At 40.3% G+C, this 23087-nt stretch overlaps 1 protein-coding gene across 3 annotated transcripts in view; it reads left to right on the top strand.

The window, feature by feature from the left end:
• Positions 1–11390: 11390 nt before the first annotated feature.
• map2k5 (mitogen-activated protein kinase kinase 5) overlaps positions 11391–23087 on the top strand; it is a 55779-nt gene continuing 44082 nt past the window's right edge. For all 3 annotated transcript variants that reach the window (XM_069705677.1, XM_069705678.1, XM_069705679.1), the window contains exons 1-8: positions 11391–11608; positions 11836–11884; positions 12669–12736; positions 16966–17035; positions 17841–17881; positions 19181–19248; positions 19365–19413; positions 21322–21386. In XM_069705677.1, coding sequence (XP_069561778.1) covers positions 11477–11608; positions 11836–11884; positions 12669–12736; positions 16966–17035; positions 17841–17881; positions 19181–19248; positions 19365–19413; positions 21322–21386 — 542 coding nt within the window. In that variant the 5' untranslated portion in view covers positions 11391–11476. The remainder of the gene's footprint in view (positions 11609–11835; positions 11885–12668; positions 12737–16965; positions 17036–17840; positions 17882–19180; positions 19249–19364; positions 19414–21321; positions 21387–23087) is intronic.

Here is a 23087-nt window from a genome sequence, read left to right as displayed (position 1 = left end):
TTATGCAAAATGATTGAATCATCTCAAATAATCACGATCAGGCAAACAATTGTGACAGACCTAGATGCACGAAGTTGTAAGTGATTACCCAGCGCTTAAACCATCAGTCTTACTATAATCACAACTTGCAAACTTTGTAAGTCGGTATCGACTGCAGCTTTGGGTAACTTCTAGAGATCCATGCCCATGTTTGATTGCAGAACGGTCTGCACGCTGAGGTACGAAAAGCCTCCTTCCTAGCTCACCGCTGGGATTTTGAAGTCTGATAAAGCTAACAATTTGGTTTCAAAACATCAAAAGTAACCTAGAAGAACATTTTTTACAAATCAATGTTTTGTGAGTATCCTGTGCAAAGCATATTGCCTTTTTGGCACAAACAAAACTCATCATGCCTAAAAATGCTGAATAGTGCATACTGCATACTCCACACTGTCACAGCTGCATGATATCGTCCAGATGTCTACACGGTGCATTAAACAGCATGCTCAATAGAAACAGTATTCTGCATTAGTTCTACTTTCCAGATGTCAGACTGCAACAGGCTGCACTGTCTCTCCTCCACGTACACTGACGCTGTCACTGTTGTTTGGCTCCTCGTATTACAGCCTTTGCCATTACTTGGATTTGTGATTAAATCCAGCAAAGTGCTGCCGATAGCCGAATTGTCCAGCCACTCTCAATTACTGTCTAGGGAGGGTACCTGAGAAAGCTTAACACAGCAATTAACAACTTAATTAAGTGACACAGCCATTGTGGCATTTCTGGAGCCATGCAACAAGGGGCGTATTGATTGCAGGGGATTGCCAGTTGGTCCCCAATTGATCGCCCGATTGATTGGCTTGGATAGGCATTCCTCAATGACTCGGGGAAGGAGTCGGTGTGTGTTGTGTGTTTTGTCTCAGAGGAAGTAGCCGTCATGCCGCTGTGTGACTCACTGATAATGACCTGCCAGACTGGCTGCATGGCCTCTACCAATCCCCCTGGGTGTGACACGCGTGTCTGGTGTCAATCATTCACAAGCTCACTCTGTCTCTCTCTTTCACGCAAACACTGAAAATGACACACACGCACGCACACACACACACACACACACACACACACACACACACACACACACACACACACACACACACACACACACACACACACACACACACACACACACACACGACCGGAGGCCCGAGGACTCTGCTCCGATCCTAAGTAACATCTGCAGTCTATTCATTCTAAATACACCTGACAGGGATGCCGTAGTAAATACTCACAAGTGCGCACAACAGAATACCTTGCATGCTGGAGATACAGACGTACAAGCTGATGCTTGAATGTAGAAACACAGATGTATTTCCATTTGATTTCAATGCCATCATTTCTAATGTGGCATGTTGCTTTAGAATATTATTACATTTAAGTCACAATTTCTTCTGGCACGGAAGCCTACACACACACACACACACACACACACACACACACACACACACACACACACACACACACACACACACACACACACACACACACACACACACACACACACACACACACACAGATCCAATGGTCCCTGGGGAACAGTTAGGATGCAGGGCAGTGCTGGATATAAGAGGGGAGTGAAGTGGTGGTAAGATGTCAAATAAAATGTCATCTCTTATTGTGTCAATGAAGTAATTCCCTTTTAAAGGATTGACCCTTCACCCTGCAGGAGCTCGGCCAATTGCACAGTGCAGCCATGAGGTGATAACAAATGACTCAACTAAGGGGGGTGGGTGCTATGTAGGACTCACCCTGGACCAGTTACAGCCGGATAAAAGATGTGTCCAAATCAATTACAAATATAGCCCTCGCTTTCAGAAGCATTTAACTGAGGACCAGGACTTCGCTATAATTTTGATAAATAAACGGACTGAAATTTAAAAGTTTAAATAAAGGTTAAACCATTTTATAGACATGCTATTTTTTTAGGACACTAAAGCAACATACTAAACAACATCTCCCTTTCAACTTAACCTCATTACACTCTCGGCCTTAGTAGTTTCTTATTTTACCACCAGGGGGTAGTATTATATGGATGGACTTGAAGATGGTACTCAATGAGATTCTTTGTATTGTTATAGGACTATTCATCTATGATCAAATATTTTTTGGACAAAAAACACACAACTTTACAAACACTAATACAATGATAGACTGGAGGGTTGGATGATATTTGATTTAAAGAAAAAACTATGACAGTGTGTGTGTGCGTGCGTGTGCATGCGTGTATGTGCATGTCAGAGTGCTTCACACGCTCAGCTCTCCTTGTGCCTGCTGTGGTTCTGAGGTGCTCAACTTATGACCTGTAATTACTTTGCTACTTGCCTTCAAATCTCACCAGAGCAGGTTGTTCTCGGACTCTTCAATTACCTCACTTCAGTACCTCTGCTGCTCCCACATGCCCTGCGAAATCACAATGATAGGCCGGGGAACGGACTGTTTCGAAGTTTACTACAAATTTTACCAAGTGAAAGTGATTACAGACAAAAGAAATTACAAGCAAACAAACAAAAATAATCATTAAATATAATCGAAATATATAATCAAATATGTTAAGTTTTATTCTTATACAATTTTCATATATAAGAATAGGCATCATTTTTAAGGGCAAAAACCTGGACACATGCACATCCCCTTTGACAGACTTTCAGAAACGATTGTACCCATTTCAATATGCAGACATTTAAAACAGAGCAGGGCTCAAGTTAATCCACAGTGTCTCTACCCTCATCATGCTGCACCTAGCAGATGATCTAAACAGTGATGGGTCTTGTGGTTGGCCACCGAGTGGTGTGGGTTTGATAAGTACATTGATGCTGCCCTCCAAGTATCATCAGGCGGGAAAGTGGATCCGACCAACACCTCAGGAACGCCTACATCGACAGTGCCACGGACAAAAACCTGGCACACTGCAAAGACCTAATTACACCACCTGAACCCTCCATCCTGTTTAACATCAAAGGAACCCCACCCTGACAGAAATCAGGGATACAGTAAGGGCGGCGCGGACTGCTCAGCTCGAGAGTGGAGTATCATACAAAGTATGCAGACATTGTCCAAGACCTCTGAAGGGACTCTGGAGACTCATCGGGATATTATGGCAATGGGTCCCTTTTTAAGATTCTTGCTCACCATCTGACAGAGCACCTCCTGAGGAATTCATATACTGACAATGCAGTGCAGAGGGGAGGAGTTCCTGGCAATGCTGAGCTGCATAGCGCTCACAGGAGTGGTTACCCAATTGATCCAACAGGCAAGAGGGAAAGGAGGAGACCTGGCAGTGATATCGATAGACCTTCCCAACGCCTATCGAATCCAAATCGAATTGATTCCACGTAAACTTGTGGCAACAGAGCTGATGAGACAGGATGTTCATGGACAACCTGACTGTAACAGCAACATCAGTGCCAGGATACAGATGGCTCTTCCAAGTCCTGGACAGGCACTTGGAAGTATTAGTTATAAAGCAGCCAAATCCAGAACATTGGTCCTGATAAAGGGAAGAAAGAGGCCAGGCCTTAAAGGCTGCTAACCTCAGCTTGTGATTGGCATCTGAAAGATGACTTGGGGAAACAACTGAATTTTTTTAAACACATTGCAAGGATGACACTCGGGCCAGTAACATTTGCCTTTTTTAATTAAGTGCTTTTGTTGGAACTCACTGTCCCCTTGGAAGAGCAGATAGGAAAAGAGATCTTGAGCTGATGGCGAAATGGGTGGACGGCCCCTTGTGAGACCATTGAGGTGGCTGCAGTGTCTCTTCTACTTTGGACAATCAGCCTCCTTTGTATCAAAGGACTGCAGGAAAGAAGAGCCACCAAGAACATCATCGAAGCTGTAGAAAAGGCGTTGATTTGGCTGTGGTTCAAGAGATGTGATCCAAGGTTTAGAGAGTCACTTGGACACAAGCCAGGGACGAATCACCCCTGGCTGGGTCACCCGATGTCACCTGGTGTTTGATGATCTAATGGACGAAACACCCCATGACTGGGTTTCAAGAAACAAACAAGGGAAGCCTGTGACCATAGCATGACAAGGCCAACAACAATACCCACCGGGTTCTTTGGATATAGTCTGCATCAATTTATATAAAAACTTGTTATTAAAGAGAAGAGCAAAAGATCTGTCTATTGGGGGCATATTTGAAGGTTGATAGGCTAGGTTGCATGTTTGCCCTTGTGTAGCTCTGTCACATTGTGGTGTAACCCATTTCAATATGCCGACATTTTAATAATTAAACAAGGGACATTCATGAAAACAGCACAGCAAGGCCAACAACAATACCCACCACATATTCCTTGGAAATAGTCTGCATCAGTTTGCATTCAAACTTGTAGTAAAATAGAGAAGACCAAAAGATTTATCTATTGGGCCGTATTTGAAGGTTGGGTCCAGGTCGCATATGTTTGCCCTTGTATAGTCCTGTCACATTGTGGTGTAACGGAGCCTCAGCTGCAGGATTGCAATTTTTAATGAAAAAGCTGCAGCCGCCGCATCCAGGTAAGACCTCTGGAGGTTGTATTTCCAAAGCTTTGTTATATCCCACAATGAGGCAGTGTGGACACACACACACACACACACACAAAGATTTAACTCAACAATGATAGCGACATCAGTGGCTTAAAAAACACTTATGTATTTCCCTGTAAAAGGCACATTTTGGATGTATCCTTGATAACCTGAAAGACTGTCTATCAGACATTATATATTAAATGTTTCAAACCTTCCATCAAATATATTGTAGTCTATGTAACACACGAGATTTCCTGTGTTAAGTTTAGTCCTGTCTTTAGGTCGCTCTGGGAGTGAATGAAACACTGCAAATGTTTGCAGTTTAAAACAAGGAACTGAACTGCAATTTATTATAGTTATTAACACACAGAAAATCAAGGGAACAGCATAAAAGAAAAATAACAAATTCAAGTAATAATCCCAATACCGGTATTTCTCCCACAGTCAGTCAGTTTCAGTCTCTTGTCTTTCAGTCTACTACCCGGGTAGTGTATGTCTGTAGGCTCTCAGAATAACTCTTACCTGAATCTTTTGCTCGTCGGTGCTCCGGCAGGAGAATCCAAGAAGACCAAATGCAGCTTCACTCACAGAGAAGATGATCAGGGATCACAGGGTCACTCAGCTCCAGCTCTGTGGAGGTTTCTGGGGATCGCTGTCTCCATCACAGATCCATACAGCAAAAAGAAAAAAAAAATCTGCATACAGCAGAATTGAATATGATGTCAGTACTGTAATTTATAAACTCTATCGTTGGTGTAACAGTAAATGACCAGTAACATAGTATTACACATATATATATATATATATATATATATATATATATAATACTATCCACTATGGTCAATATTAACATACCAACATATTTCACACACACATGTACTCATGTCTCAGTGGTATCTATCACTTATACCTAACAGGCATTATTTAAACGTCCACCGTTACTAAGCAACACAGTCAACAGCTGTTCTCAATCTGACCGTTAACTTCTGGCGCTAAACCAAGAAAATGACGTCATCGTTCCCGCGCGTTAACCCCTCAGCGTCGCACATGTAGCTCCACAATCACAGATATCAACCCCGTAAAATAATATTCAACAAAAAATTAATATTTATCTCCGACTGGTTATTTTTCTCTTCTCTCCTGATAGATATATTTAGCCCAACTAAACAACTGTTTACAACTATCCTCCTTTGTAGCTCTACACCAACGGCTAACTGTGAGCAATGCATTCGTCACTCACCGGAGATTCTTCTCAGACTTAAAATAAACTTTTTTCCTTCGGAGTCGGTCTGGTTAACGGTCAAATAAATAAAGCTCCTCAAAAGCAGTGAGTAAAAATCAACCAAATGAGATTCTTCATGGTGTCGATCGTGAAGCTGCTGTTTCATTCAGGCATAAAAGGTGCTTTGATCTCCCGACGTGCACGAGAGCGCCTCTCTGGTCAACGTCGGTATTGCACGTGTGAGTTAACCCTTTAGTTGCTGGTAAAACTAACGTGGGTTACATCATGAAAAAACATCTGAAGTTATTAAATGCCCACCAAATGCAACTTCGGAGATGGAAGAAAATCTGGAAGAAAATATAAAACATTTTGAATTTCTTTGTGGGCTTGTTGCAGATTAAGGTAAGATGTGATTGCTATTAACCAAAATGTTATAATTTTCTTACCTGAATAATGATAGACATTTTTTTCTTATTTGTTACTAATTCAGTATTAAATGCCTTCAGTAGAGGTTAATATTGGTGGCAAATCACCTTCAAATCCTTGAAGACATAATTTCTGACTCTTTGATTTGATCAGTAATGTGTGCAAAACTATTGGAAAAAGATTTTGAATGTGTAGGCAGTCAGCAGAATCTCATCTGACAGGAAAGACCAACACACACCAACTCCACCACAACTTTCCACTGACTCACCACAGTATCAGGTAGTTGCCTGCGTGAGACCAAACGTACTGGGTGGTAATGACCTACTTGATTGACCACAACCTGTAAATAATTTGTTGTCCATGTTGATCACCATAACATCGTAATATGAAATTTTGAAACATTTTTCCATCCACAGAGGTCAAAGGTCGAGCTAGAGGCTGCCAGTTTGCTTGGAGCTTGAAGTCAATTTATATTAATATGAAAAGTTAAAATATAAAACTCTGGCACACAGAAGATACGGGCCCAAAAATGAAATTGAATCTAAGTACAGCCCATGAAGTTTTTTATTTCCTTCATTATAGTCTTTATTTTCTTCATTACTTTCACTGTTCAGGTCATTGTGTTGGCCTTTATATGACACATGAACACCAACCATGATGAGTTCTTTCACACACCAAAGGTCAGAGGCATCACTTACAGAAAGAGAAGGACCCCCCCAAACACTCACTAAGTCATTTACCTCATCCTCTATCAATTATTGAGACCCAGTTGTCAGTTGAAAAGCCAGCCAGACTTTCCGTTGATCTGTTTGATGAATATTTTAGCTGACAAACAGGCCACCTGACACCCTGCACCAAAGCAATGTGTGGTTAGAGAGGTCACGCCTCTTTGCCACACACATGCACATATGCATGCACATGTATATACAGTTACAGTGTCGCTGTTGTTGCTGAATGTTTTTAGTTACTGTTTATTTACATTACTTTCCCCTCGAGCTGGCTGTTGTTGTGTTTGGTTTTGACAGTTTTCCCGACAGTCAATTTAAAGTAAAACCTTGAGTGTTTTGTACTCCATGACACGCCTTCATATTATTGTACTTTATACACCACTGCAGTTATTAAGCAGCCACAGGCATCAGTTATTCTACAGATTAAAAAAAACTCTGCACACAAAATCATTGAGGATCATAAAAAAGAGAATTTATTGAAATAGATAAGTTGTAGTTCATCTTAGCTCCACCTACAGTAATCATGCAGTAATCAAGAATCACACAATTTAACAGTGACAAGAGTTATACTGTGAAAGTACTTTTACTAAAAAAGTGTATTTTTAATTGTGGACACGTTAAACTATTTTCGATCATCATCTGTAAAGTAGCTCTCGCTCTGCATCTCAGCAGTCTGAATTGTGTGCCAAATTATTGGGCCTATCTCTCCAGAAAGATAGTTATGTTTAAATCCATTTTTTTACCTGACTTCACCAGCAATTCGTTTCAGTGAAGAAGAGCAGAGCAGACCAGTGCAGCCTATGGAATTATAGGATTTAAAGTTTGGCTTCACCTTGGATGAACCGTTTATTAATCCGTGCAAAAGCCACATATTTGGAAGAAAAGTCGTTTTGCTGGAAGAAGATGCTGGAAGTGGGAAATAAAACAACATTTTAAGTTATCCTTAACGATTTCTACATTTGGAGCATATTTATTAATAGATGCCTGGGATGAAGCTATTGTTCATGGTGAAAAACATTTACACGTTTTATAGCTTTAAGTACATTTGTGAAAAAAAAAATTCTCATACCTTGTATTCAATAAAGTCACTTGACCAGAGCAAAGCCACACAGAGCACTGGTGAACTGGTGATGAGTTATTTATGTCAGGCTCAGTTCAAAAGCCTCAATGGAGGAGACATACCTCATAAATTTTTCTATGGCCCCTATGAGCAGGTCAGGAAGGCACCAATATTTCCTCTTTATTAGAAACAACAGAAACAACATGCAGCCATAAAAGGGACCTCAGAGGTGAATTTGAAACAGGGGGAATGGCAGGGAAAGCATGCTGCTCCGAGAGCTGAGAGGTAGTCACGCAATCCATTTCTTTCCAGACGACTTGTCCGTGTATTGGTACATTTCCTCATAACTCTTATACCAGTGACTCACAAACTCCCCGTGCTTCATCACAGGTCAACTTGGAGATGAACTTTAAAGGAAGATGTAACAAATGATCACAGCTTCTCAGGCAACTGACATCTGCTGAAGTGCCATAACCCACTACACATCCTGACCTCAATTTGGAGTCTGCGTGTTGAAGGGCCATCTGAGGGAGATGGTATCGATCTGAGCAGGGACTCTGGCAGCATCAATAAACAACAGGCTTCAGGCTTCAAGGCTGAGGAGACACATCTCTATTTCAGCTACAGGGTTTGCATCTGGATACCTGAGTTGGGACGTGGCCCTGGACAGACGGTGGGACACATTTTTCTTGCTGAACTCACAGCAGGCACAGCTCCTTTGTGAGACCAAAGCCAGTGATATCTTCTGTTGGATCCATGAAGGTAACTAAGGCCTCAAACTACAAGTTCACACATTTTTACTTTGAATAATTACCCTTAATGTTAAGGGGCATTGTAGATAGAAAGCTACCAAGTAACAGTCAATACTAGCGGGAACGATCAGTGCTTAACGAGCAGACAAATAGCATTTCAAGATCCTCTGTTTCAGCATTACAGTGAAAGAAGACAGTGCTGACTTTGGCCCATTAATCAATAAACACAACAAACCAACCAATACATTTGACATAGACTAATGAAATAATAATCATCAACAGAAGAAGGGAAGGAAGGAACACAGGCTATGTTTGTTAAACACTATAAACAGTCATAAATGAAAATACAATTATTGTGAAAGTAATGGGCAATCTTGTTGGACAATTTTGTAGCTGTCTTGTTTACTTGTTTTTTCCTCTTTGTTGAGAAAGTTAAATAAGTGTGCCTCATATATTTAGAGTCAAACTGAGCTCACTTTGCGCTAAGCAGCTTGTCAATAACAAGAAAAGAGGTATGGGGCAAGAGAGGAGGTCTGATAAAATGGCTTTTAATTACCAGACAGTGAATGCTGGCCTTCCTTTTCCACTTTCTCCTCCCAGCTAAGTCAGGAGTTTGATTTCTGATAATGTGGATTGCTGACTGGGCTTCATCCTCGTTGCCCCTAAAGCAGAAGGACCAAACGTCAAGTCCTGGGAGAGTATGTTTGACAAAGTGCCATATAGATCTTCTGCTTTTCAACAGAGGGCAGTGCTGGTGGAGGCATTAATCAGAACGCTTGATAGCCCTGTTTTGTTTTCCCCTTTACTCTCTGTAACAATTAGGCAAAGTAATAATTTCAGGCATTACATGGAAATCAATGGGTCTTTAACACAGCTGTTGGTACAGGTGTAAGTGATGAGACAAGTTCAGAAAGGATCGATATATGAACTTGTAACCTCTGTGTGTGTATAGTATGTGTATGTGTGTATAGTATGTGTGTGTGTTTGAGACAACTGACAAGAGACAGACTTTTGGATCTTTTCCATTCCCTACTGATAAGATTGTAAAAACTGATGGAGACGTTCATCTTTAGGCCAACCAGGGGGAGATAAGGTTGTTCCAGCAGCCAATGAAATCCAACCTATTGCAATGACTGGCATAGCACACGCTCCACTGATATTGTTTTCAACATGTCTAGCCAGATCTGAGCCACAGCGAGCAGGCTTTAACAAGTTCTTATCATTGCACAGAACCCTGGTCAACAGACTTTGGTATCAGGTCTGTGAGCAGCACACTGGAAATGAACAGAAAAAGAGACTTCACTTTGCTTACAGATCAATGTCCTGTTCTTGGAAACCACAAGCGCTCTTTACAAGGTGGGCAGAAAGACTAATGTAGGTCCTGAATTGTAAAACCATGATCAAGTTTTAAGTGCCCCTTTGTTTTACACTCAACTACTATAATGACCAATGCCAAGTGGAAACCTTTAAATACTAATGCTGCGTTAATGTCAAGTGAAAAAGGTGAAAACCTCCCTGAATACTTCTTTGAAAAGCTGTGGTGGTTTTCATCTCAAAAGTTTTTTGTTACTGTGAAAGCAAGGACTATTCATACATTGTCCAAGTTTTGATTGAACAATTACAATAGTGATCTAAGGTAAAACATTTTTTAAAGAATACTTCATAGCTACTGATCCATTATACCCTCAGAAAGCTATTTTGCTCAGTATTGTACTCTCTTGTCAAAATTGATAATTAGAATCTCACATCAATGTCATGTGCAGTAAAAGCGGTTCAAGGTGGCAACAATTTTTTTTTTTGATGCAGTATTCATTTAACTTCGATCAGAAGGCTGAGCTGTACACAAAGCAAAATTATGACCCAGCTGAAATCTTGGTTTTATCAAGAGAGAATAATGACAACAATGGCACAAAAATATGTTTTATACATTTTAAATCACAATGTTCACAATCCAATATTCAAAACACATTCACATTCAATGTTAAATTAAACTTTTTATATTAAAAATAAATAAATAAATTTAATTTTTTTTATAGCCTTTCATAGCTTTAGTGTGCTATTTTTTTTTAAAAAATTTTTTAGCTCGTATTTCTGTGTAAAGTCCTTATTTACATGGTAGTCTGTGCTTGTTTTTCCTGAACTATGAGAAATAGCTCATGTTTTACAGACATGTAAATCAGGATTTTAATCGCAAGTCTAGTTCTACTGTAGGTTTTCTAAGGTCGGTAAAGTTTTTCTTGTGCATGACTTTGTTTGACCAACAACTGGAATATTCATGCAATATTATACTTTTGCTGCATAGTCTTTAATTTAACATTTGTGGTACTCGCTGTGTGTTAGGTCCAGGTCATTCCCTCTCACTCAGTAAAAGTAGCAACGTCTCGAGCGGCCACAGGGTTGAGGGTCTTTTATTTTGAAATTCCATGACCGGATGTTGATTCGGAAACGCCGTTGGAGTGGTTTCCTGAAAGCTAACAGCATAGCTTAAAAACATCTCTTACAACTCAGTGTAAAAAAAAACAACAACTTTGCCTCGGAGAGCAGGCGTGCGCACTCTTACAAGGTCGGAGCTGAACCTTGTTCTCGCGGTTATGGCGGGACTCCGGTGCGACTGAGAAAGGTTTTTTGTTGTTGTTTTTTTTTTGTTCCTCCGCCATCACTTCAAACCAAATGTTTGGACTGTGAGCAGGATGCTAGAGCTCGTTAGCTTCGACGGTAGCATCATGAGGCTCAATCTTCCCTCTTTATGCTCGTACCCCGTTTAAATAACCTCCGCGCGATGGACCCCGAGGCGATCGTGATCCGTATAAAGACGCCGTCGGGGGACATGGACTCGTCCGTCGACTACCCGTCACTTCTGAACTTCAACGACTTGCTGGTGAGTCTTCAATTAGCCGGAGAGCTAACTGGTTTGGAAGTTTTAAAACATTTATACCACGAATAAAAAACAACAACAACAACAACCGGAAGTACACTTCGCGTGAGAGTTTTCTGCCTCGAGTCGTGCTGTTTACCGTTTTGATAACTTGTCAAGTGAGCAGGTGAGTTCTTCTTTGTACTTCGTGTCCCTCTTGTTGTTATTCACTCTTCCCGACGTTGTTTCAGGTCGCTATCAGAGACGTCATGCCTGAAGCCACCGTCACGGCCTTTGAATGTAAGTTCACGTTTCACAAGTTGCAACTGCTTTCATGCCGAAACGGGAACAACGTCAGAGATCTCGTACTCAATGTTAATTCATGTTAATTCATGTTCTCCTGCTGCTGTCACGGAGCATTTTGATGATCATTCCCGTGAGTTTATATGAAGAAAAGAGCAGGAGTACCTATATATGTTTTGCAATTGTTGCTTATCCGAATAGACTAAATGAAACCGTTGTTTGTTTGCACTTCATTTGGATCAAAATAGTGCAATTTCCTGCGTGATTTTTGACAGGGAAAATATTATTTCATAAGCAGCATTAAGAGGGTGTTGTAGTGATGCTTATGGCAGGTCTTAGTAATTGTTATATGAATAAAACTAATGAATAGGTTGTACTTTTTTGGATTATTCATAAAAATAATTTTCTCATTGTCATTGTCAACATTGACATAAATAATAGAACTCTCCTTAGTAATGCAAAAATGCGAGAATCTTCTTTACAGATTGTCCCAAATGTAGTATACAGTGGTTATTGTGTTTGTAGTATACACATTGAATGTCATCACAGTTATCGTCAAATCCATTTAATTTCCTGTTTTGTTTTGCCACATAAAATATAGCGTATCGTATGAGTTGCATTAAAAGTTTTGTTACAATAATACCAAATTCGATGTGATTTTGTGTAGCATTGTAGTCTAATTGTGTATATTTGATCTACTTCATGTACAGTTTGGGACAGTTTAAGATGGTGTTGACAGCTCGCTATTATTTTGTTAAAAAGATGCTTCTGTGTTTTTTAGATGAAGATGAGGTTGGCGACAGAATCACTGTAAGAAGTGATGAAGAACTCAAAGCCATGTTGTCATATGTGAGTATATGAATGAATAAATTATTATTACCATGGTGCCAGACATTCAGTCTACATGAAACTATTTAGTAGTTTCCCTGTGGGCTGTTTGTTCTTTAGAAAGTTGTTTAAACTCGGGTCAGAGCTCACTGTTGACACTTCTGTGTACTATGTAGATAAAATGAGTACTGTAAAGACATCCACTATGTCTGAGGATCTTGAAAGAGCGATCACTCCTCTGTTACAGTTCCTCACTTTTTGTTGTTGTTGTTGTTGTTGTCAAGGTTTTTTGTGCAGAATATATGGTGTTGTATGGATTGTAAAACCCTCAGAGAAAATTTGTGAGTTTGGGTAATACAAATAAAATAAAATAGACGTGTCCTGAACAGAGTAACAAGGACATTTTTTAAATGTCCTGTGTTTTATAAGTGCTTTTTGCAGCTCAATCAAAGAGCCACTCACCTCCCTTTTCATTGAGAAAAAACATCTTGGAGACGGGCATCTTAAAAGCTTTGCACATAAAACTTAAACTGTCAGCTAGAGTGTTAAAAAACCAGCTGGCATGAAAATTGCATCAAGTTTGAAAAAACAAACCATTTGGAGAATACTTTGAAAACCTGATACATACGTTGTTGCTGAAGATGAAAATGACCTCAGGGCTCTCAGAAAAATCAGAAACATCATTTTTTTTTAAACAGGGATTTTAACCGTGAGATTAATACTATATTTCCGTGTAGGAAGCACCTTACACTATTTTCTGGTAGAAAATAATCCAAAAACAAAGAGGTAGATACTGATGAAATGATAACATTGACAGATTTTGACTTCTTGCTTCCACTTCTAAAACCATAAAGCCTCATCTAGTTGCATTTAATCTATGGTAAAAAAATAAATACAAATATTGGTAATATTCAGCAACACACACACACACACACACACACACACACACACACACACACACACACACACACACACACACACACACACACACACACACACACACACACACTCTTGTCACTACCCATTCAGCTCCCCCACCTAGCGCAGTACGTTTTCATATTCCACCATACTTACTGTTCATGCCACGGACAGTAAGAGTAATGGCGTGTAATGGGATTCTGTGTGAGGTACACTGAAAGCTAAATGAACTGTCAATTTTTATTATTTATTATTCAGTACTTAAAGTTTTGCCTCATTAAAGAGCAGCCCCCCTGGGCGGCAGAATTGTTCAAAATCTACTTTCATCTGTGGATGTCTTTTACCCCCCATCAGCTCACAATGATGCTACGCGAGCCACAGGCACAATTTACATTCCCTGTTTTTTTGGCCATCTTTGTCATGCATTCACTTGTGGTTGCCTTTTAATCATTAAGTAGCGTTGGGTAGCAGGGTGATTAAGCAAAAAGAGGCAGATGTTTTGCCAAGAAGTGTTGTGAGACAGAGATGGAAAAGGAATTGACCTCGGCCTCAAATCCAGCTGACGTATTTTGAGATTTTGTCATTTTGCTTTGTTGTGTGTCCTGTAAAAAAAAAAAAAAAAAAGAGCAGCTTTTGAAAAACGGGTACCAATCAGGTTTCAGGAATTCCCAGTCCATCATTATTTTGTGTACTGTGTGCTTAAATGGCATCATAATATTCTTTAAATATCCTGTTCAGATGTAAACTGATGCTGCTGCAGGAGATTAAGACAGTGCAGTGCTTTTGTTCAATTCCTTCAGGAAATGTGAAAATGCACATTATAGGGTAACAGTTTTTAAAGAAAAGACCATGGCACTTGTATGATTATACTAATTTGATACATGATCAGCCACATATCAGCAATAGTCACCAGTACATCTGGACAACAATTAAGTGGACCCAGACATATTTATGTCTGCGAAAAGCTTATTTTGTCAAATATTTGATTTAAAAATATCTTTGAACTTGAGCTTTATCACATTAGTCAGTAGCTTAATGTCCCAACAATTAGTTCTTTATTCAGAGAATGTGACATGTCTGAAGTGCATATTAATTTATGACTCTGACCTGCACTTCATTCTACCCAGCATAAATATTTACTATCCACAACACTGCACTGCTTCGCCCACACATTTCAAAACGCGTTTGTTCAATGAATTTTTGGCAAACAAATTCAGGAGCTCCGTAATGGCTTTCTACTCATGGGACAGGCAAGTGTATAAAAAGCTGCTGATCACCTGGAAAATACCAGACTCACTCGAATATAATTTACCTAGTCAAGTACTTTAAATGTCTTATGCAAGGGTTATGCATTTCAGCAGTCATTTGCATTTGTATTTGGGGACTTTCTTTTGCGTTGTGGTTGTTTGCTGTGGTAGCCATTTGGCCTCCGTAGAGACCCCAGTGGATTTTTGCTTCAGTGTTATTAATTCCAGGTGAGCAGACAGCCATTATGTGAAATTAATAGGAATTAAGGGAAACAGCATGTTAGGTGAAAGGTGGGTTAATTCATTCTGTCTGTCATGGTTGCTTTGTGGGCGCATGTGTGTCCGTGATAGTAAGTTTGTAGTCAGAGTTTTAAATATTCTGTCGCTACGTGATGGTTTTCTGTTGTTATTTAAGATCTCTGCTTTAACATTGCCTTGTGAAAAATTCCCTTTCCTGATTGCCGAGCAAAATTAATGCTCAAATTCAGCACTTAATTAACATCAGCCTGCAGAGGGCATATATTGTGAAAAGTATCCCCCATCACTGAGAACATTGATTGCGACATGCTCCTGTGAGACCGACTAGACTTCCAGGCATCTCTAATCATTGTTCGACACCTTGAAAGACAGACGCCCCTGTTCAAAGTTAAAGACCCGCCTATGTCAGGTGCTAAAAAAAACAACATGTGACCTCATCCCTTCCTCACTCAGCTCCCCCTGGAGGTAGTGGCTCTAATTCCACCGTTCTTACCCCCCTTTTCCTCTCCGTCTGCTAATGATGATGAGACCCACTCTCTGCTCTCACTCTCTATGCTTGTCCCTTAAGGCTGAGCGATGGTATTTGGGATCGGACACTGTTTAGTTATTGGCCAACAATGGAGAATGTCTTTTAATAACACACCTACTACAGATTAGGTGGTAATTGCAGCCTTAATCAATAAACTAGCTGAGCGGAAAATTAAAGGTACGCGAAGCCCACACACGCACACGCACACGCACACACACACACACACACACACACACACACACACACACACACACACACACACACACACACACACACACACACACACACCACGTTTTTTGGTTTTAGGCCCATTGTTCAGATGTGGCCTAGTGAAAGTGCTGCAGGGCAAAAGCAGAGGGCTAGGAGCGAGGAGGGGATCTGACAGTGATAAATAGACCTTTTAATAACAGCTGTGCCACTTGGGTAGCCATTCTGATCCGTTCCCATCCAAGCCGGTCCCACCGTCCCGTCCCAGCCCCCACCTACCCCACCCCACTATGAGAGAGCAAATTTACATATTGCTGTGATGACTTGGTAGTTCACGCTGGATTGTAAATGAAACACCATGAATGTTTGTGTGCGCTCCGTAAAGACATCGTCTAAAGCGTCTCCAGTAAGACCTTGATGTTTATTTTAAACAAAAAGCACATAAACAACACACACACACACACACACACACACACACACACACACACACACACACACACACACACACACACACACACACACACACACACACACACACACACACACACACACACACACACACACACACACACACACGCGCGCGCACACACTCACAGTTTTAACAGATGGTTTGCTTAACTGAAACATCAATTATTGTGTTGCCTTGGCAAGCGTCTGCGAGGCTCCAGAGTGTGTATGCACATGTTAGTCCTGTAGGATCTGAGTGTTTGGTGAGCTGCTGACCTGCAGGAGAAAAGGGTTAATGCTACACTCCTTCAGAACAAGCCCACAGGGCATTGGTCCTCATCGGCAACAGATTTCAGCACAGCATGCTCACATTTTTGACAAAACGGTGGATTAATTCTAACGTCTATTAAATAAACATTTTTGCGTGTGTATTATTCTACAATTCGTCGTAGCGGAAAGTCAAATTGTAAATTCATCAAGGTCTTCTTCATCCGTTGTGTGTTACCGTTCTTCTGCAGCTTGAAGTTGTTCTTGATTGATGAAACAGTTTTAACGGCTTTCTTAGATATATTTCACATGCAGTATGTTGCACTTCAAATCAATATATCACTCTGAACTATTTGTGATTTTCTTTTCCAATTTAGTACTTCAACACAATGCATGAACAACGCATGAATGGACTGCTGCCGGACCCTCTACAGATTTTTCCAAGAGGTACAGAGTGACATGTTACAGTTTATCATGCACTGGTAATGCTGAAAGGCTCGATGCATCTTTGTAATTAATGTGTTGACAATTAATCACAAGCAAAATTTAAATATATAAAAATATTCACATTTTTATAGTCTGATGCAATTACACTGACATTTGGGTACATCACTTGTTTGGTGTTCAAACAATAAGAAAACGGGAGCATTTGGTGCTAGGGGTAACAACGGCGCCTCTGGACAACATTAAAATTCAGTGGCTCATTCTGTTATTGTGTTGATAGTCATTTATAAATCTACATTTCTTTTGCTCCAAGGACATTGAAAGTGCAAGTTTGTGTTCAGGCTGAAGCTTGCCTGCGTCTCAGGCGCTGAAAACTAAACTGTTTTTTCACGACGAGGGCTTTTTTTCAGTACATACTTTTACCATATCTTCATGTAGTTTTCTCACTACTCAAAGTCATACATAATCGCTAACAGGCCCCGAAGGAAAATTCCTGAAACGTTTTGTTGTCTCTTTATTTGACTCTGTATCTGGCTCTCTCTTTTTGTCTTTACATTTTTCTTTTTTTTTCTCTCTCTCTCGTCTCTAACGCTGTGATTGTTTTTCCTTCCACCTACCACCGACTGTCTCAAGAGCCCAACATCTCAATCACTCTCTTGTCCGCAACTAATTTCAGAGGAACCCTCATTTCATTTCATCTTTTTTTTTTTTTTTTCTTCTTCTTCCTTTATAAAGAACTGATTCCTTTTCAACACATTTGTAAATGGCCCAGTGATGTGATCTACAATCTAGTCAATTACTGTTTCAGCCGGCAAGACTCCAGGGATCCGGAACATACATGGCCTGAAGGTACCTATCTCAATAATTGTTTCGGCTGCCTTACACAGAGAAGGAGGGGAGGGGAGGGTGGGAAGTTGAGTCAAATGGATTGGTAACGCTGTGTTCCACTTATTGAAATGTCAATTGAAGTCAAGGCTCTCCTTTTCTTTCACTCATTCTCTTGCTCCCCTCGTCTATGTTTATGCATGGGGGTATCCGGCTGTGGCTGGAGCGGGCCTTTACTCTCTTCATCTCTGTCTCTGTGTTTTCTTGCTTCTTGTGCTGCGATAGTCGTATAAAAGCAAGGTGTTATCCTGATCCCCCTCCAGAGTAATATGATCCTCTCATTCCCTATAATAGGAAGAAAATCAGCGTTGGTTAGAGCAAAGACTAAATCGGGCATTGAGAAGATGTCATTGTTCAACCATGAAATTGTCATTACAAGCCCCCAAATGGCCTTACGTAGACCTTCCCATTTCATGTTAGGCATATGTTGCTATTGAAATGCATTGCTAATTACCGTGGGTTAAATGACTTGACACCTCCTCCGTCTCTCCAGATGATCCATATTACATCCATCTGCATTTCAATGATAAAAATCAACCCCCCCCCCCCCCAAAAAAAAAAAAAATACAGAAAGTGCTTTATTTAACATATCCTCTGAGGAGCTTTGGTAACAACTACTGATCTGTGTCAGTTTTTTTCTGAGGTCAGGGGTCTGTTTTGAGAAGATGATGTTCTCCAAAAACCTTTAGTCCTTTGGTAATCTTTCCCCTCTTTTCTCTTGTTTTAATACAAAAGTAATTGGCTGAGGGGAGCCTTGTGTGCCATTTAAATGAGGTTTTCCTGGGCACTAATTAAAGAGACAATCCCTGTGCTTTAGTGGACCCAACACATCGGCCTTTTGACCTCAATTAAGGAGTTATTTTTAGTATCCCCTTTACGGGGTCTTCTCTCTTCTTTTGTGTTCAATATCTGGGTTGAGTGTGGAGGTCTTTGGAGTAAACATAGATGCAGATGAATAGATATTAATGTCCCTAGTGAGGGATGAACATTTTAATGTCCAATGCTTTATCATCTGCATCACTTTCTCTAGTGTTGAGCCATATTTCTGTACCTCAATGCAAATACTATTTCTTCCTCTGCTCGTCTTGCTTCTTTCCTTCTCCTCTGCCCGCCTCCCTCTCTTATGAAAGCCAATTAACCTCCAAGCTGAAGTGAGAGCCTCTGCTTTGTTGCTGCTCATTAAGGGGTCCGGCCATATGTCTGTCTCGGTGTGTAATTTGCGTGTCTGTTCACATTTGTGTGTATGTGTTTGCCCTTCCTCAGGTTAATACAAGACCTAACCCAGGCAATGACTGCACTCACACTGTCCCGGACTCCATAGCCAACAACAGGTGAGTTTTCTGGGGGCATGAGGACGATGTTATACTACCTGGAGTTAATTTTATTTGGTTGGATGAGTATAAAGATGTCGCTAATATTCGCTTCATTGCTGTGTTCTGTCCTCCAGCTTGAAAAAATCGTCTGCTGAGCTAAAGAGGATCTTGACAAATGGACAGGTGAGCGTGTGTTTCGGACTTTAAGTAGAATTTGACCCCCCCCCCCTCCTCGATATCTCACCGCTCTTGCTCTCGCACCTTTTGTGAGACTGCGGACATGTTTTACAGAGCGTGTATTTGGTTATTGTGTCCTCACTGTGCCACACTGAGAGACTGTTCCTGGGAACAAACCTGCTACAGTCACGTCTCTGTCTTTTATAGAAACCCCCCATCACCACCACCCACCTCCTTCCCACCCCCTTTCTCTCTCTCTCCCCTCTATATACACAGACACAGTAGCTGGCATGTCAGGAAGACAATTAAGGCAGCGGCCTCTCAGGTTTCTGCTGGAACACGGTGAACTAATAGATCTGTTCTCTCCCTTCTCCTCCATCCCTTCATCCATGTCCTCTCATTCTCTTTACCTCCCTCCTCTCCCCATGTTAGTAAATCAATTGACGTGAAATGGGGCCGTGAGCATGCGTGTGCAGATACACTTACGCGCACGTTGTGAGTGTGAGCGTCGGACTCTGTCTCTCTGGACAAAATGAGTTTAGGCAGCTCCACACTGATATCATATCAGTACAGATAGGCGTCTGTCCAAATAAACTAGCATCTTGACAGCATTAGCCTGCAGCCTCAGTGAGACAGAAATCATTATGTATTTACGGCACAGCATCGACTGGGGCAATAATTAATGAGGTGAATATTCACTGGATATTATAATAACTGACCATTTTGTATGGAAATATGAACACTTTATTTTATTTTTTTATGCTGCTCTTAAGGTGTAAACTGTGATATTCCCAGAATATTAGCACGTTTTAATTACACATGACCTGTTATGTCACTAGGACCCATGAAATATTGTAAATTATATATCTTTTCAGGTTTGTATCATAATGATTCATGTGTCTATGTGAATATAAAACTAGTTATTATTAGTCTACTTTTAAAATATCCCTATTTAGATATACTTGTCACTTGGTGCCTTTTTTGGTTTGTCTGTTTTTTTTACTACTGTATTAATTAAAGATATTGAATCGCATTCATGCTAGTTACTGTTGTAATTGTCATTTAAGACCACTGTCAACTGCAGGTAATTCATTGTGTAAATATATTCATTAAATGAATGTATGATGATTTTATGAAATATTTTATATTGTAAAAAATATTACACACATACATAAGGATGAGGAAGTTGTTTAGCCTATTTAAAGTTTGTAATTTTATAAATGTTGAACTTGAGGACTCAATGTTTTCCTCAGTTTTCATTTTTATAATTACCTGCTCAAAATCACCAGACTGGCGATGCATTACCTCCCCTCCTCTAACGGATCTAACACGCTCCTCTTCAGTGCTGAGGTGTTATTTGAGACACAGTATATTCACATGTGCTCTACCTTAAACATATCTACAAGATTATTTCTTTTCTCTGTTTGGAGGAATTTAATTTACTGGCAGAACATTTCTGACTGGTAATATCTGAATGTGTAAGAGGAGGAAACTTCACATAGACGGTCCTTGTTAGTTCAGGCTACCATACCTAACTCTGACATTTCTTTTCATTTACATATTTCTCAAAATGGGGTAGAATGATGACAGCAAACAAATCGTCATTAAAATCTACATCAGTCAGTGCCCTACTTACTCAAACACAATGCCCTTTTATAAATTGCACTTCAAATGCCGTACTGATCTTTTCCTCTCCTCCTTTGCTGTGTTCCTGTGGTTTCTCTCCTCGTGTAGCTGAACTTGAAGTGACCTGGATGCTCGTCTTGTTTATGGCCTCCAATAACAAAGTGGTCGCCTCTCTCTTGTGCGCAAACACGGTCTCTGACCTGTTTAGTTACACATATAATCCAATGCTTGCACTGCCTCTCGTGTTATGACATTATTGTGAACATTTGTGTGTTTGTTGCTCTGCAGATAAATGCCCAAGATATCCACTATCAAGAGCAGCTTGGCCATGGAAACGGAGGCACAGTTTACAAGTAAGTGTTTGTTGGCTCTCACATTGAGGCACCAGCATCACAAGGCCAAAGCACAATAACGGATGGTGACACTGAAGAGACACCTGCTGAAGCATGAGATGGTCTAAATGATGCATTCAGTGAGTGGAAGAATGTCTCAGTTTTGGCTAGTTTACACTGAATGGGACTTTTTTTTTTTATATTGCTGTTCAGCATGATGACAAAGTAGTATTGTGTGACGTGTTGTTCATTCTTCAACACAGTCCTTCTTTTCCTTCATGTGTCCATTTATCTCGCAGTGTGTGCTGTGACATCTATCAGGCTGGTTTGTGTCTGTACCTTCACTTATTTATTCTGCTTTGAAGGCTGCAAACATATATGATATTGATTTGGGGCTACAAGGTATGACAGCAATTGACTTAATCGGTCTATAGTACAGCACATTACCTGCCACCATGAGGAGCTCCATCCTCCCCGGCTGGACAAATGTGTTACTGCCCTGCTAACGTTATGACAATGTTGGCTTTTGCTTTGCTCCTTCTATCTTTCTTTCCCCCACCTTGTACTTTCTCCTTCCCATCAATCCTTAGCTATTGAGCTGTTTTATTGAGATTGAAGTATTGATCACTGCTCAGACTAACCTTGACTTGACTGAGTGGTCTGTATCAGACAGTCCCCAGAAAACCCAGTAAATTTCCTATCTAGCAAATCCACAAGCCTATCTTTCTTTTCTTTTCTTTTTATTCCTTTCTCTCCAACTACGTTTTTCTGTTTTATGATTTTGAGATTGTTTCATTGAGCGCCAATCTCATAGTTTTAGGAGAATAAGATTGTTCATCAGTTTGGCACCAGACGTGGTTACACTGCACAGGGAAAGGCCGATATTGCAACCCCAACAACTTTTCAGTCAATTTAGCCCCGCAAAAAAAATCTATATGCATCGGTGCTGAAATTTTTATGGTTGAGAGGAGAAGATAGAAAAATACAGATTAAAAAAAAAAAATCACCCTGGTTATTTGTGCTGTTTTGGTGTTATAGATTGTTTTTTCATGTCCATTTTAATTCTGAAATCTTGTTTTTTATTTAAGTAAGCTACATTCATCAAATCATAGGTGCTTTTTCGGGTCAGAATAATCAAGGCAAGCAAAGGAGCACAAATACACTTTTTATCAGCTTGAAAATGGAGCCCTTTGAAAATGTCCCCGAACATTGTCCCACATTCATACTACTCACCATACACTTTTTTTAACCATTGAAATTTTGACTTGTCATGAAAAAATCTTGTTCAAAATGGGCCAGTTCCAGCTGTCGCTGGAAGCTATGACACTGAGCTCGGACCCTGGAACTAGCTCGTAACATTGAATGCATTTGTTGTGAATGTTATCAATTAAACTTTTACCTTTCCCAAATTGTTGGCTGTAAAAAAAAAAATACAAGTCTAATCTATCACAACTCAGTGCACAGAGGAAATTAAAGAGCTGTTCACTGTTGGGGGAAAAAAAGCATCAATTGTTTTTTTTAGAAACTTAAATAGATACCTGTTAATCATTGTCAAATTTTGAGTGTCGAGCCCAACTTCTTGACCCTCCTTCCGGATGGCACAGCAAGTCATGCACCAACTTGAATGATGGTCGGTCCAGGTCACTTGTGTCACTTGGTGCCTTTTTTGGTTTGTCTGTTTTTTTTTACTACTGTATTAATTAAAGAGATTGAATCGCATTC

The sequence above is a fragment of the Brachyistius frenatus genome, unplaced genomic scaffold (assembly GCF_029030835.1).
Source record: "Brachyistius frenatus isolate BFR_SWC_R1_liver_20210118 unplaced genomic scaffold, ASM2903083v1 Contig_58, whole genome shotgun sequence".
Taxonomy (NCBI): Eukaryota; Metazoa; Chordata; class Actinopteri; family Embiotocidae; genus Brachyistius; species Brachyistius frenatus.
Note: the sequence above shows the minus strand (reverse complement) of the source record. Positions and strands in the feature narration are given on the sequence as shown.